At 43.6% G+C, this 13,806-nt stretch overlaps 2 protein-coding genes across 5 annotated transcripts in view; one reads left to right on the top strand and one right to left on the bottom strand.

Moving 5' to 3' along the window:
* The window catches only part of LOC103381281 (triadin-like), a 6,405-nt gene extending 3,171 nt beyond the window's left edge, over positions 1-3,234 (top strand). For all 3 annotated transcript variants that reach the window (XM_008313556.3, XM_025056807.1, XM_008313555.3), the window contains one exon: positions 354-3,234. In XM_008313556.3, coding sequence (XP_008311778.1) covers positions 354-520 — 167 coding nt within the window. In that variant the 3' untranslated portion in view covers positions 521-3,234. The remainder of the gene's footprint in view (positions 1-353) is intronic.
* A 1,403-nt stretch (positions 3,235-4,637) lies between these two features.
* The window catches only part of clvs2 (clavesin 2), a 31,798-nt gene continuing 22,629 nt past the window's right edge, over positions 4,638-13,806 (bottom strand). The window contains exons 3-7 of one of the 2 annotated variants that reach the window (XM_025056782.1): positions 8,909-9,019; positions 8,508-8,740; positions 7,728-8,344; positions 6,454-7,623; positions 4,638-6,356 (exon numbers count right to left, since the gene is read on the bottom strand). In XM_025056782.1, coding sequence (XP_024912550.1) covers positions 8,251-8,344; positions 8,508-8,740; positions 8,909-9,019 — 438 coding nt within the window. In that variant the 3' untranslated portion in view covers positions 4,638-6,356; positions 6,454-7,623; positions 7,728-8,250. Of the gene's footprint in view, positions 7,624-7,727; positions 8,345-8,507; positions 8,741-8,908; positions 9,020-13,806 lie in introns of both variants that reach the window. The other variant, XM_025056781.1, reaches the window with a different exon arrangement.

Below are 13,806 nucleotides of genomic sequence, written 5' to 3'. Positions count from 1 at the left end.
GACACCAGAGCTAACGTTAGCTACGACAGTCCTGGTACAGACACCAGAGCTAACGTTAGCTACAACAGTCCTGGTACAGACACCAGAGCTAACGTTAGCTACAACAGTCCTGGTACAGACACCAGAGCTAACGTTAGCTACAACAGTCCTGGTACAGACACCAGAGCTAACGTTAGCTACAACAGTCCTGGTACAGTGTATCCAGTCTACAGTGGACCAGGTGACAGGGTTCAGAACCAGGTCTTAACAGCAGTAATTGATTCAGTCGTCCAACAAAATGTATTAAATTTAAAAAGTCATTGTGTGAAATACTGCACTGAGGAAAACTATTTGTCACTATCCTGTTACCACAGGCCAGAGATACTTCCAGTGTGTTTATGTCCCTGGGAAAAACACCCAGTATCCTCTGAGACCTTTCACACCAGCCATGTCCCCCGCTATGATGTCCCCCACCATGATGTCCCCCGCCATCAAGTCCATGTTGGAGCAGCAGCGAGCAGCCAGGACTCCGGGACAATAACAGGAAGAAAACCTCACCGCTCACCTCCAACGCCAGTACATCTGATGGTAGTGCACTGCTGGGCCAGCAGGGGGAGACGTACTCAACATGTGAAGCCCTGAAACTTCATAGGGACCTCTGCACAGACTGAGATGTTTTCGTCCAGTTCAACATGATTTTTTTTTTCTTCTGTCTTTTGTGGTCGAGCTCCTGGTTTTTCACCACGTTCTGATCCTTTTAAATAAACTTTGGTCCAACATTTGATTATGTTTGACACAGGTTCCATATGGGACCCTGTCAAACTATCCCACCATGTTTAACGGACATCCGTTAACCATATGAATCTGGCCTATTCCACCCTGGGCTACATGTCAAGGCCAAGGAACCTAGATTTGTTTTCTTACTTTTTCTATATTTTTTATCACAACACAGTAGAAATATTTGCTATTTTTTTCTGAGGAATTAAATGTGACAAATTTGTATGACCATTGTTTAAACCCGACAGGACTTAAACAATGTCTGATCCAATAGATTAATTGTTGACACTTGTTTGACCTGCTAAGGTCAAAAGGTCAAATCCCAGGAGCTCCCACAGTAAATCCCAGCAGCCTCTTTGTCTCCGAGTGTGGACGTCCATCCGTTCCCTCCGTGTATTAGCAGGACGACTGTTGGATCCATTTTTTTTACCTGCGTTCTTATTGGTCAAAGGTCAGACGATGATGTCATACTGAGATCCAGACTCTACGTGTTGTGTTCAGGGACAGGGAATCTGTGCAGGACATTTTTATTGTGACCAAGTCATGAGACAATGTGATGTCTGCTGCAGTAGATGAATGTCTTTTTTTTCCTGTCAGGCTTGGTTTTTTAATGACTTAATAATTTGTGGTTACCTCGACCGTGTCTCGCTGCTTTGTTGTTGTTGTTGCTACTGAAACTGCTGAACATTACCAACCATTTTGTTCTTTTCTTTCTGTTTGGCTGCCATTGTCTTACTGAACAAGACCCTAATATGAACCTGCAGAGTTTTCCCACTGAGCTCCCATCCTGATTCAGCTCCAGGTTGATCCTGTTTCAAATGCTGCTGCCCATTATGCAGTTCACCCACTAGGGGGCAGTGTTAAGTTCAGATTTCATTTCCAAGCTGCCATCAGTTTCTTAGACCAGTGGTTCTCAAACTGTGGTACGCGTATCACCAGTGGTACGTGAGCGCTCTCTAGTGGCACGCGGGGAAATTTCATATTTTCACATTTACATTTTTAATTGAATTAAATCTGAAATCTGAAACGTACCATGTAGAATTAATACAACATTTAAACATAATTATAAACATGTATCAACATCTCTCCTGTGTGGTGGAAGCTAACTATTCTACTGTTGGTCATCATGGTGGTACAGAGTATAAAAGGTTTGTCTTAGACAATAACGAACATGGTGGTGATTGAGGAGGTGATGATGGAGTTCCTCCTTCATACAGTTTATACAGTACTGTAGTAAACAGAGCTGATGATTGGCTGACACAAGTCTGTCAGTCACTGACTTGATGGTAACCAGTTGTGTTGGTTTCTGATGTTAGCAGAGTTAGCCTAGCGCCCACCAAACACGCGCTGAGCTGACGATTTAGTGTCAAACGAATTATCAATCTTACCACATACATCACATACATCATGTATATGATGACAATATTCACACATGAATGACAAGAAAACCTTTCACACTTTACTGCTGTTGTGTTTGTTGCTAGGCAACACGTGTAAAAGGTACATGTCAGATTTTGTAGAAAGACAATTAAAAGACTAAGCACAGAGAGTCCATCTATTTGAAACTGAAAAAAAACAACTCACTTTTTCTTGCTGTGGCCAATTTCCAGCAGGGGGCGCTGCACCAGACCAGGGACAGTAACTGAACCGTTCTGCTGCAGTTGCGCTTGCACTGACTTGAATGTGACACAAGAACACAGTGTGGTTTTGTTTTACTGTTGAATCCATTGACTTGACCATTGACTTGAACCTAAACGTGCAGTTCTCTGACCACGCCCCTTATTTTGTGGTTTGTAAACCAAATGTGTGTAAATCAGAGATTTATCTAAGACATTATTAGTAGTCATAAACTACTAAGAAAAAAAAGGTTGAATCATTTTTTTTTTTAGAGGTTAATGACCAATCAATTTACTGAAGGTCAACGTAAACCAGTCGTCGTTTTTTGTCATAATCACAAATTACGGCATTGACTTTTATCGACAGTGTGGAATTAAAGAATGAGGACGATTTGATAATACGATGATGACAATGATGATGATGATGATGATGATGACAATGATGCCGATGTAGGATGACAAACCTGGTCGATGTGCATGGCGGCCTTTTTAAAGGCCCTCTGTGTAACTGCACACAGACACAGTCAGTCCACTGTGTATAAAATAGTTGTAGCTTCTTTACTGTGTTTAACATTAAAAAGACAAAAACAAAACTCACGTGAATTCACCGTGATGCCAGAAAAAAAAGACATTTTCGTGTGTGTGTTTGATCGTTGTTCCAACACAGGTGGTGAAGAAACAGTGTAAAGTGTGTGTCAGCCGCATGTAAAATAAAGCCGAGGGTTTTTCATCCGCCTGAGTCACGGAGCTGTGAAACGTTGAGTTAGGAATTCAATAAATGTTTGAAGATAATTATAAAAAACATCTTTGTTTTTATTTTGTTCATATTCATTTACCTTAAAATTAAAATACTACATTTTGTACTTCCAGTGTTTGTTTGTCGATTTATGCCTTATTTATTTTTCATTTCTCCTGTTCTGTCCTGAACTATTTATATTATTTATTTCTATTATCATTACAGTCTATTCGTCAAATATTTAGGCCACGAAATTAATAACACAAACAAATATAGATATAAAAACCTTCATTTTTCAAACTACACCTAATTTCACTGAGGAACTCTTTATTTTAGGTCCAACGTTTGATAAAAGAAACCAAATATGTTAGAGTTAAAGAGAGAGTTAAAATACAAAACTTTTTTTGCCCAAATAGCTTTTTAAAACAGCTAACTTAAAGCTTTTACATTTTAAAAATTCCTCAGTGAAAAAAGTTTGAGTTTGAAGGGGAATAACTGGGAATAACACCGAGCAGCCATTTTGTTTTAACACAGGTGCCGCGGTTTGTTCAATTAAATAACACAACGTCACAGTGGAGCTTGGTTCCTACCTCGTTAGAAGTTCTTACATCCGTTTTCTTCTTCTTGTTTATAAACGGGTGACTTCCCTGTCATATTTAAAACATCGTGTTTCATCCAGTCTCGTTCATTATCATAGTTTTAGTCCGTTTCCAACGTCACTGTCCACATCTGTACTTCATGTTCGGCAATGTTGTTAAGCAGTACATTCACTAGAGGGCAGTGTCGACGTTAGTTCCCCAACATGACGGTTGAAGGGGAGACGATAATGTGCCTGTTCAGAAAGAGGTCCAAGAAGAGGCAGCGCAGGAGACAGAGGTGGTCAAATCAACCGTAAATGTAGTTTTACCAGAATAAAACTACAGTAAAACTTAATTATTAGCTCAGAAAACACCAAATGCAGTCTAACAAATATTTTTTAAATTTGTACAATAAATATTCAATTCAGACTTGGTTAAAGGCAGGGGCCTTGACAAGCTTAGCCTAAGGCTGAAATTTAGAAAATTAATTAAGTTTAAATCATTTTTATTGAAATATATTTATATCTACAATAACAGACAATTAATTGGAAAAAAACAGATGATAACATCAAACCTTTGGAATATAACATTAATAATAACTTACTTGTATTAGCTGAAAATGGACCAAAGAATATCTTAATATGAAAGAAGAAAAGCTAAAGGGTAGCAGAAGGCTACAAATGGATCAAAGTTAAATATTTTAAATGTTATGGAAATGATCATGTCATATAAGTTAGCTTAATAAGTCTAAAAATGACTAAAAAAGAGCTCAAAGCTCAAAAAGGCCAGAACATCCCCAAAGAAAAGTGAAGAAAGAGTAAAGTTTAGTCAAAGATTAGCAACGGAAAAACAAGCCTCATTTTCTAGAAAGTAACCAAACCTATTAACTGTACGTTGGCAGTCCAAAAACACACACGCAGGAGACGGTGTGAGCAGAGGTGAATCTACGTGTTTGTTTGTTTTTGTTTTTATTTCTGACCATTTTTACATGACGTGTTTTCAACACAACTCTCGTCAGAAGACATTTACACAGGTTTTCAAAAACAGCTGCTAACTGAACACTTTTCTGCCGTGACCTCTGACCTGGTCACAGCTGCTGTACACACACTATACAATCAAAGAACAGTGAGGTGGAAATCCATAAATAGATATATTTATATTTATACTGTTTTTAAATACCACAACTGAAAGTTATGCATTCATTTGCAGGAATTAAAAAAACAAACAAATAAAAACATTTGAATTCAGTGTTGACACCTTTGAAGCACAGACAGTGACAGTGATCATTAGAAACAATGAGCGCTCACATCAAACCACTGGCTTTGGCTGAAACTAATCAGACATTGGTCAAAGTCAGTGAGCACTGAGGAGGTGTGGTCTAGTCCAGTTATGACAGTCACTGAGGAGGAGAAGGAGATGGAGGAGAAATGAGGGAAAAACCAGCAGCTGATTTAAGATGAAAATACATTTTTACCCTGTTCATTTTTTTACAACTATATAAAATTGTTGTAAAATCAACAACAAAGAAATAAATACAAAAAAATGTCAACAAAAAGTTTTCAAGCCAAAACATTTCATTTTACTGTGACTTAGGAGCAAATAAATAATTAGGAGTTGGTAAAAAATTGAAGGAGCTGAAAATACAAAACTGATCTTTTCATGACGTGAAGCTGTTTAAAGGTAGAGTACGAAGGAATTTACCCTAAAACATGGTATTGAATAAAAATGGTGACTGCAAAGTTATGTTGTTTTTATTATTATTATTATTATTATGATTAATCAGCGTTGTTCTGGCCTCCCTCTGACTGAAGCCCTACTGTGAGCATCAGCATCAAAGTGAAGCACTCTCTCTGAGCTGAGGGGGGTGCTGTGGTGGAGGAGACCCTGCAGCTGTTGTGACATGTCAGTGTGTTGGTGTGACGCTCCAACACTGCAGCTGTCTGCTCTCATCCACTCACAGTCTGCTCAGCCTCACCAGCTCACCACCACCACCTCGTCCACGTCGCTCACATTCAGTTGTCTTGAATTTTACACTTTGCAGCATAAACGTTTGTGGACCGTTGACTGAGAACTGTGTCGAGACACGGAAAAAAAAGTGATGGAAAGAGGAGCAGGGACGGGAAAGGACAAGGGGTGAATGGATGTACAGGTGGAGGACACGGGACAACATGCAAATGCACACACAGTACGTTGGGACCGTCTACCGTAAGGCAACAGCACTAACCACTCTACCCACCGTAATCCAGAAAAAAGTCAAAAAGTTTTGTAGAGGAAGAAACTGGAAACCCTCCAGGAGAAGAAGCTCAGTGAGAACATGGAAAACAAACTCTGTAGAAAAGGTCTTAAGGCCCGTGTGCTAAACACTGCCACCACGTGGCATCATTAACAAACTACCACAGTTTCAGCTCACTGTTTTATTACAATACTGTCTAGGGTTGAATAAATACTAAAGGTTTGGACCTGGTGTCTGTGGGTCTGGTGTCTGTGGACCTGGTGTGTTTACATGTGATCATATAAATGCAGTGACATTACAGATGTCAAGGCTGTCGTGGATAAAACTTACATTCTGTGTTTGGTTTTGCACCACAGTAAAACAAATCAATCCTTCCATTCCTTCAGCTCTGATCCAGGAGTCAAACTTTGTGTCATTCTGTGGGTCAGACTGAACGACTGCTGACGAAAACAGAAATCAACCAGATTAACACTGACTCATTCGGTGGAACACACTGCTCCACAGTGCCTCTAGTGGTTACAATCAACAATGCACCTGAAACAGCTGCCATCCACTCAACAAATGCACGCAGCCATGGTCGTCAATCCTGCATTTTCCCACGGTGTGGCCATAGTCTGGTTTTCCAATGACCCTGACCTCAGGCTTCAAAACAATTACAAACAAATGTCGTCGTCCCTTTCTTATTTACAATCGATGGCATTTTCTGTAAAAAAATATGAAGGCATAAAAATCATAACTGCTTCAAATTCTGCCACCAATCTCAGATGTGTGTTAAATGTCCCGTCGGTTTCCAGTGATGGTGAGGCGTGGTGGTGCGGCCCTTACTTTGGATTACATGTTAAACACCTGGATGTTCGTCTCAAATGAAAATACAATGTAAATGAAAAATATGCAAAAATTAATCTACAACATTCTGGGGTGTGTGACACCAAATATTTTACAGCTGACTCTTAATGGACATGCAGAAAAAGATCTTAAAAAACCTACAATCCTTCAACACCTTGGTCTTCAAACCTCACATAAACCTGACACACAGCTCTAGTCCAAAGGAAAAAATACTTCAGAATCAGATCAATATTATTGCTAAAAATATAACAAATTTTCTCACAAAGTTACCAGCAGGAGGCGATAGGCTGGCCCTTGTCGCTGCTTCTATAAAATAAAACTTTAGCTATTTTTATTTGGTCAGAGTCTGAAAATATATCTTTTGGTCATCTTCAGCCAAATAAATACGTGACCTTGACGTCAGTCGTTGTTTAAAAAGACACAGGAGCTTCTCAAGCTTTTGCTCCGAGGAAAGAAGAAATACTGCCCTCGTGTGGAGAAACGAGGAAGTTCAAGAGAGGATAGCTAAAAGACGGAAAAAGCAGAGATTTTTAGGAACCATAAACGACTGGGGGCGGGGGAGGGGGGTACTTTCCAAGGTGGAGTTCAGGTACAAAGTCACCAGTCAGCGTAAATGCCCCTCCTTATCCCAGTAAATGACCGTCCTGTCCTGAAGGTGGTGCTAACGGCTGATTCTCCTGAGCATCATGCTCAAACACTGCTCAGTTTCTTCACATATTTGTACAACAAGTCCTCTGAGCTGCAGGATGACCTCCAGGATGACCTCCAGGATGACCTCCTGGATGACCTCCAGGATGACCTCCTGGATGACCTCCAGGATGACCTCAGGATGACCTCCAGGATGACCTCCTGGATGACCTCAGGATGACCTCAGGATGACCTCCAGGATGACCTCCAGGATGACCTCCTGGATGACCTCAGGATGACCTCAGGATGACCTCCAGGATGACCTCCTGGATGACCTCCAGGATGATTTCCACGTCTATCTATAACCAGTCGTCGTTCCACTGAGGAGTTCCTTCCCAGTCACTGTGGACCAACTGATGATTCCCTGCTGGGTTCCTCCAAAGACGACATTTTCAATTTTTTTTGGGAATTGGCACTTGACAGAAATGGAAAGTCAATAAATAAATAGATCCAAATATATACATATATATATGTTTATATATATGTATATATATGGATGGAGAGAGAGAGAGAGAGAGAGAGAGAACACTGTTGACAGCTGTGAGGAACCGCCCAGTCTGAAGGGAGCGTCCTCCTCTCGTCTCATTGGTCCATTTCTCTGTCACATTACATCACTTTACAGGGGCTGCAGTTGAAGAGTCCACCAGCAGCAGCAGCAGCAGCAGCAGCAGCAGCAGCAGCAGCAGCAGCAGCAGCGGAAAAGTGTGTGTGGCTTACAGTGTGTGCACAGGTGTGTGTGTGTGTGTGTGTGTGTGTGTGGTTAATACTGCTTCCTGTTTGGTTCTTGGAGGTGAACATCTAGTCCAGAGACAGCAGCGGCTGCATGTTGTCCTCCTCACTCTTGACTTTGTCCGGTCGTTTCAGGACGCCAGGCTCCACCACCGACTGAGACCTGCACACACACACACACAATCACACACACACACACACACACACACACACACACACACACACACACACAGCAGTCTGAGTGGTGACCAGGAATAATATGAAATAAGCAGGATGATGCAGCAATACTGCCCCCTGTCTGTGTGTTCTCCTTCCTTCTCACTGACCTCTTCATAGATTTGGGGGACAGGTTTTTCTCCAGGTCTCTCTCCAGGTCCTGGACCGACAGGGTGTAGGACTCGGGACAGTAGTCGGTCTCCTCGTCGTAGGCGTGGTCCAGCAGCGTCCTGGCCCACGTGCCCATGTCGTACGGCGGCATCATTCCTCCGAGCTCCGACGGCAGGATCTCGGGGTGGATCAGCTGGTGCAGGCTGTTCAGGTTGTTGCCGTGCATAAAGATCTGCTCAGTGAACAAGAGGGAAATTCAGACGGACCTCAGGTGACCTGGGCTGTGGTTCCTCACTGGTTGATTTTGTTATAAAATGGAGTCTCATATCCTTTCAAAGTAAACAGACTCCTCTGATGTCTCTGACCGCGGTGGTTACCATGGCTACGGTAACTGACTTACCCTCTTCCTGGTCTTGTCTTTGAGGAAGGGTCTGATGACGGTGTAGAGGGCGTGGATGTACCAGGGCTGGTTCACAAAGTGGATTCCTCCAAAACGAGCAGGAAAACTGTCCTGTTGGGAACAGGAAGTAGAAACAGGACGGAGTGATGGAGGACATTGACACAGTATCAGGGACGGAAGTATCACCAGGCTTCAGCGCACTGATATGTTCTTACAGCCCAAATAAAGACTCAGGGTTCATGTAGAGACGGACAACCGTTCACACTCAAGTTCACACTCAAGTTCACACTCATGTTCACACTCAAGTTCACACTCAAGTTCACACTCAAGTTCACTTTAGAGTGAACGCCCCCCACTGAACCCCCCCCTTCCCCATGTGGCCCTGAGGTTAAGAATATGATAAAAACACACAGTACTTTTTTTACTTCATGCTCCTGATTTTTTTAACCTCCTGACTTTTTCATTGATGGCAGTAACGAGGACATGATTGACCTTCGACAAACACACTCTGCCGTGAAAATGGAAAATCTTTACAAAGTACCAGCAGCATCGCTGCCCCTGGTACGGAGCACCAGGTGTTCAGAGGGCGACCTCCTCCAACATGGTGAAGGGATTCTTTTACCTTCATCATCTATGATGTGTTCACAAACGTTAGCTCATTCCAAACCACTCCTTGACTTCTGTCCAACGTCTGCTGTGAATTTGTCTTCAGATATTTTTATTGAAATCTTCTAACGCTGTGAATGAGCAGAACGTACTGTGACGTCTCTGTCGCACTGTAACTGTATCTGCATGTACCAGATATTTGGATAAATCTGAAAACGTCAAACAGCATCTGCAGCTCTGAAGCCGAGCCCCGCCCCCCTGATTGGACACCAGCTTCTCGCTGTTTTATACATGAACCAGTTGAGGATGGGAGAGGAGCTGCAGGGAGTCTGCTGCTCCACAGAGAGAAGGAAGAATAGAAACACGGAGAACGTTCTGGAAAAGAGGTGAAGGACACTGGAGTACGACCAAGATGGAAACAGGCGGGAGTTACAGCTGGATTGAAGCAGGAGAACCGGACATTTTGAGTCAAATGATCCAATGACATGTGTCTGTTATATTTCCGTGAGCGTCAGAGGCTGCTGTGGTAAAGATTCGTTTGTCGTTTCTTTTCCTTCAACATTCAAACGTCTGACACACGGAGCTCGGCTGCTCTAAGCTCTGTCTGAGCTGCAGTCCTTCGTCTCCTCCTGTCGTGCCTCCTCCGTGGGCTAGAGAGTCCCCCTCCCTCTATTCTGCTCCTGTCACTTCCCATCCATCCTCACCCAGATGAGCAAACATGTCCTGAGGAAGAGGAGGGGGCGGGGCGGNTTTTTTTGAAGTGCCGTCTGAGGAGCTGGCGTTTGTTTCGCTGCAGACTCGGTTCCTCCTTCTAAACAATCACAGACTGAAGACCTGGGCTGCGTGGGCTCACGGACAGAAGTAAATTCACTGCAAACGTTTCTTTTTTTTCCTTTGAAAAGACGATCATTACTGACAGGCAAACGGCAGGGACAGCTATATGACCAGGCACAATATTAAAAATAAAAGCTTAAGAGTTGATTTGAAAACGTGCCAGAAAACGGTGTAATGATTCACACCTGACAGGAGTCACTCAAACTCAAACTCAAACACAAACTCAAAACCGTGCAGAAAAAAGGACCAAAGAAATCCTGGTTCAGAAAGACAGAGATCAGCAAGTCACCCAGCAGGTGTGTGTGTGTGTGTGTGTGTGGAAGTAAAGAAGTAAGAGGAGGAAAGGAGGCGGGGGGGTCGGGGGGGTTGGGGAGGTGACAGGCTGAGGATCCTTCTGGTCCTTTATCTCCATCAAATGCTGAGTCATGATTACCAAGCGGTGACTCTTCGTTTCCTTCTTATATTTGAAGACATGATGTAAATAATGTCAAATCAAACGTTTGTTAATAAATAAAAACACATGATTTCAAAGATCTCTGCTTCTCTAACATATAAAACTCCACAGAAATATAACCTTCATATTTACATGTTTGACTTTGTGATAGCATCATGTTTAGCTTCATCTGTTTGGATGGTTTGGTTTTGTTTTGGTTTTTTTTTTTTCTCGTATATCTTCTTACACTAACATAGGACAAACTAAAAGAATCCTCCATGTTTTTGGTCAAAGGTCAAGTGTGAGGTCACATTCACAGCCCTGTTCTGACGTATCGTTAAACGAGCTGCAGCGTTTGTGCTTTCACATCCTGCTAACTCGCCGTGTTTGTCATTCTTAATGCTAATCTGGGAAACAAGGCGTATCATTGGCTAATCAGGCTCCAGTTGAACAGCTGTTTGGAAGAGGAAGAAGGACAGAGAAGATGGACACACGGACACACACACACACACACACACACACAGAGGAGGGACAAAAGGCAGCCCATCTGGAGGAGACAGAGCAGCTCCAGATCACAGCAGTCCAACATGTTGCTGTGGCAACGGAGCAGGGCTGGGATGTAGCAGGAGAGGAGGAGGAGGAGGAGGAAGAGGAGGAGGGGGAGGGGGAGCAGAGGGTGAGATTGGCAGCTGGAGATGTTGGTCGTCAAAGGTTCAGAGATGTTTGATTTTTTGTTTGTTTCATGACTGTGTGATTGACAGGTCGGTTCAAATGTTGATTCAGTCATTTTCTCCTTTAAGGACTGTGAACAACTGCACTGAGGTGGGGGCAGGAGGATGGGGCAGGGGGGGAGGGGGGGGGGGGGGGAGGGGGGGGGGGGGGGAGGGGGAGCAGAGGGTGAGATTGGCAGCTGGGGGTGTTGGGCGTCAAAGGGTCAGAGATGTTTGATTTTTTGTTTGTTTCATGACTGTGTGATTGACAGGTCGGTTCAAATGTTGATTCAGTCATTTTCTCCTTTAAGGACTGTGAACAACTGCACTGAGGTGGGGGCAGGAGGATGGGGCAGGAGGATGAGGCAGGGGGGGGGGGGAGAGGGGAGGGGAGGGGCAGGGTACTGGAGAGAGAGAGGGGGGAGGGGAAGAGGAAGACTGTGTGTGTGTGTGCGTGTGTGTGTGTGTGTGTGAGGCTTTGAACTCTACAAAAGACTGTGTGTTCTGATTCAGACGACCACTTGACTGGTACTGATACAGGACGGGTCTGATCATCGCCACCTGCTGATCAAACTGAGCTGTGAACCAACAAAGAACTTCAAGTTAAACACCAAAGTTACTTCATCTGTATCCAAGTACTGCAGTATTTGGTTGTCATGTACACACCTGGTACTACACAGGATACTGTACAAACTCCGTACAGAACTGCCCTCAGTTACTGCCAGCACGAGAACAGCTGACGTTCCTGCTGTAAGGCAACAGCATCAACCACCATGCCACCTGATCTCGAGTCTCCACGCTGATGGCGAGGAGTTTGGGCCAAAGTGGTTTGGAACCGAAGGCCAAAAATGAAGAAATATTAGGGCTGTCCCTGGATTATCAATCTAATCTGACGGGATTAAGTTCCTAACCACTGCTGTTGGTGTAATGACTCCATGACAGTCATGAAGACTGACAGTGACAGTGTGTCATTCGTCACAGACCACACGATCACGTGACCTTCTGCTGCGTCTCCCCTCTGGAAACACTTCCTTCACACTTCACTTTGACTAATGGAGCTCAACTCCCATTGGCAGATGATTCACAGGCGCGGTGAGAAAGCAATAACAGCCCCCGCTGCTGGAGACGTTTCCTCCCAGGTTATGTTACCGGAGGACAAACACACACACACACACACACACACACCGTCTCACTGTAATCACTGCAGCAATGATGTGAAACCTGTCTGGATGAGTGCTCTAAAACACGGTCTTAAACACCACCACCAGGGGGTGCAGGTGCTGTAGGAGGGTTCTGACGTTTTTGGTTTATTAGACTTTTTGTATCGTCATTAAATATTCTTTAACCTAAATCTTGTAAACATTTTGAAATATGACTTGTCAGATTACGACACGTCAGTATGTGTGACTTGTCAGATTACGACGCGTCAGTACGAGTGACTTGTCCGATTACGACGCGTCAGTACGAGTGACTTGTCCGATTACGACGCGTCAGTACGAGTGACTTGTCCGATTACGACGCGTCAGTACGAGTGACTTGTCCGATTACGACGCGTCAGTACGAGTGACTTGTCAGATTACGACGCGTCAGTACGAGTGACTTGTCCGATTACGACGCGTCAGTACGAGTGACTTGTCCGATTACGACGCGTCAGTACGAGTGACTTGTCCGATTACGACGCGTCAGTACGAGTGACTTGTCCGATTACGACGCGTCAGTACGAGTGACTTGTCCGATTACGACGCGTCAGTACGAGTGACTTGTCCGATTACGACGCGTCAGTACGAGTGACTTGTCCGATTACGACGCGTCAGTACGAGTGACTTGTCCGATTACGACGCGTCAGTACGAGTGACTTGTCAGATTACGAAACGTCAGTATGAGTGACTTGTCAGATTACGAAACGTCAGTATGAGTGACTTGTCAGATTACGAAACGTCAGTATGAGTGACTTGTCAGATTACGAAACGTCAGTATGAGTGACTTGTCAGATTACGACACGTCAGTATGTGTGACTTGTCAGATTACGAAACGTCAGTATGAGTGACTTGTCAGATTACGAAACGTCAGTATGAGTGACTTGTCAGATTACGAAACGTCAGTATGAGTGACTTGTCAGATTACGACACGTCAGTGTTGGTTGGATTTTATAACTTGACTAATGTGTCAATAAATGTCATTTAGCACCACATCACTTCCTGTTCACTTTTCTCTTTAGTTTTGGTCTTAGAACGTAAGGTTTTTGACGAAGTCTTTGAGGAAGTGAGCACTGCCTTCACATGATTATTTACACGTGTGAAAAGCTCAGTATTTAA

Source organism: Cynoglossus semilaevis, chromosome 7 (genome assembly GCF_000523025.1).
Source record: "Cynoglossus semilaevis isolate Cse_v1.0 chromosome 7, Cse_v1.0, whole genome shotgun sequence".
NCBI lineage: Eukaryota > Metazoa > Chordata > Actinopteri > Pleuronectiformes > Cynoglossidae > Cynoglossus > Cynoglossus semilaevis.
Note: the sequence above shows the minus strand (reverse complement) of the source record. Positions and strands in the feature narration are given on the sequence as shown.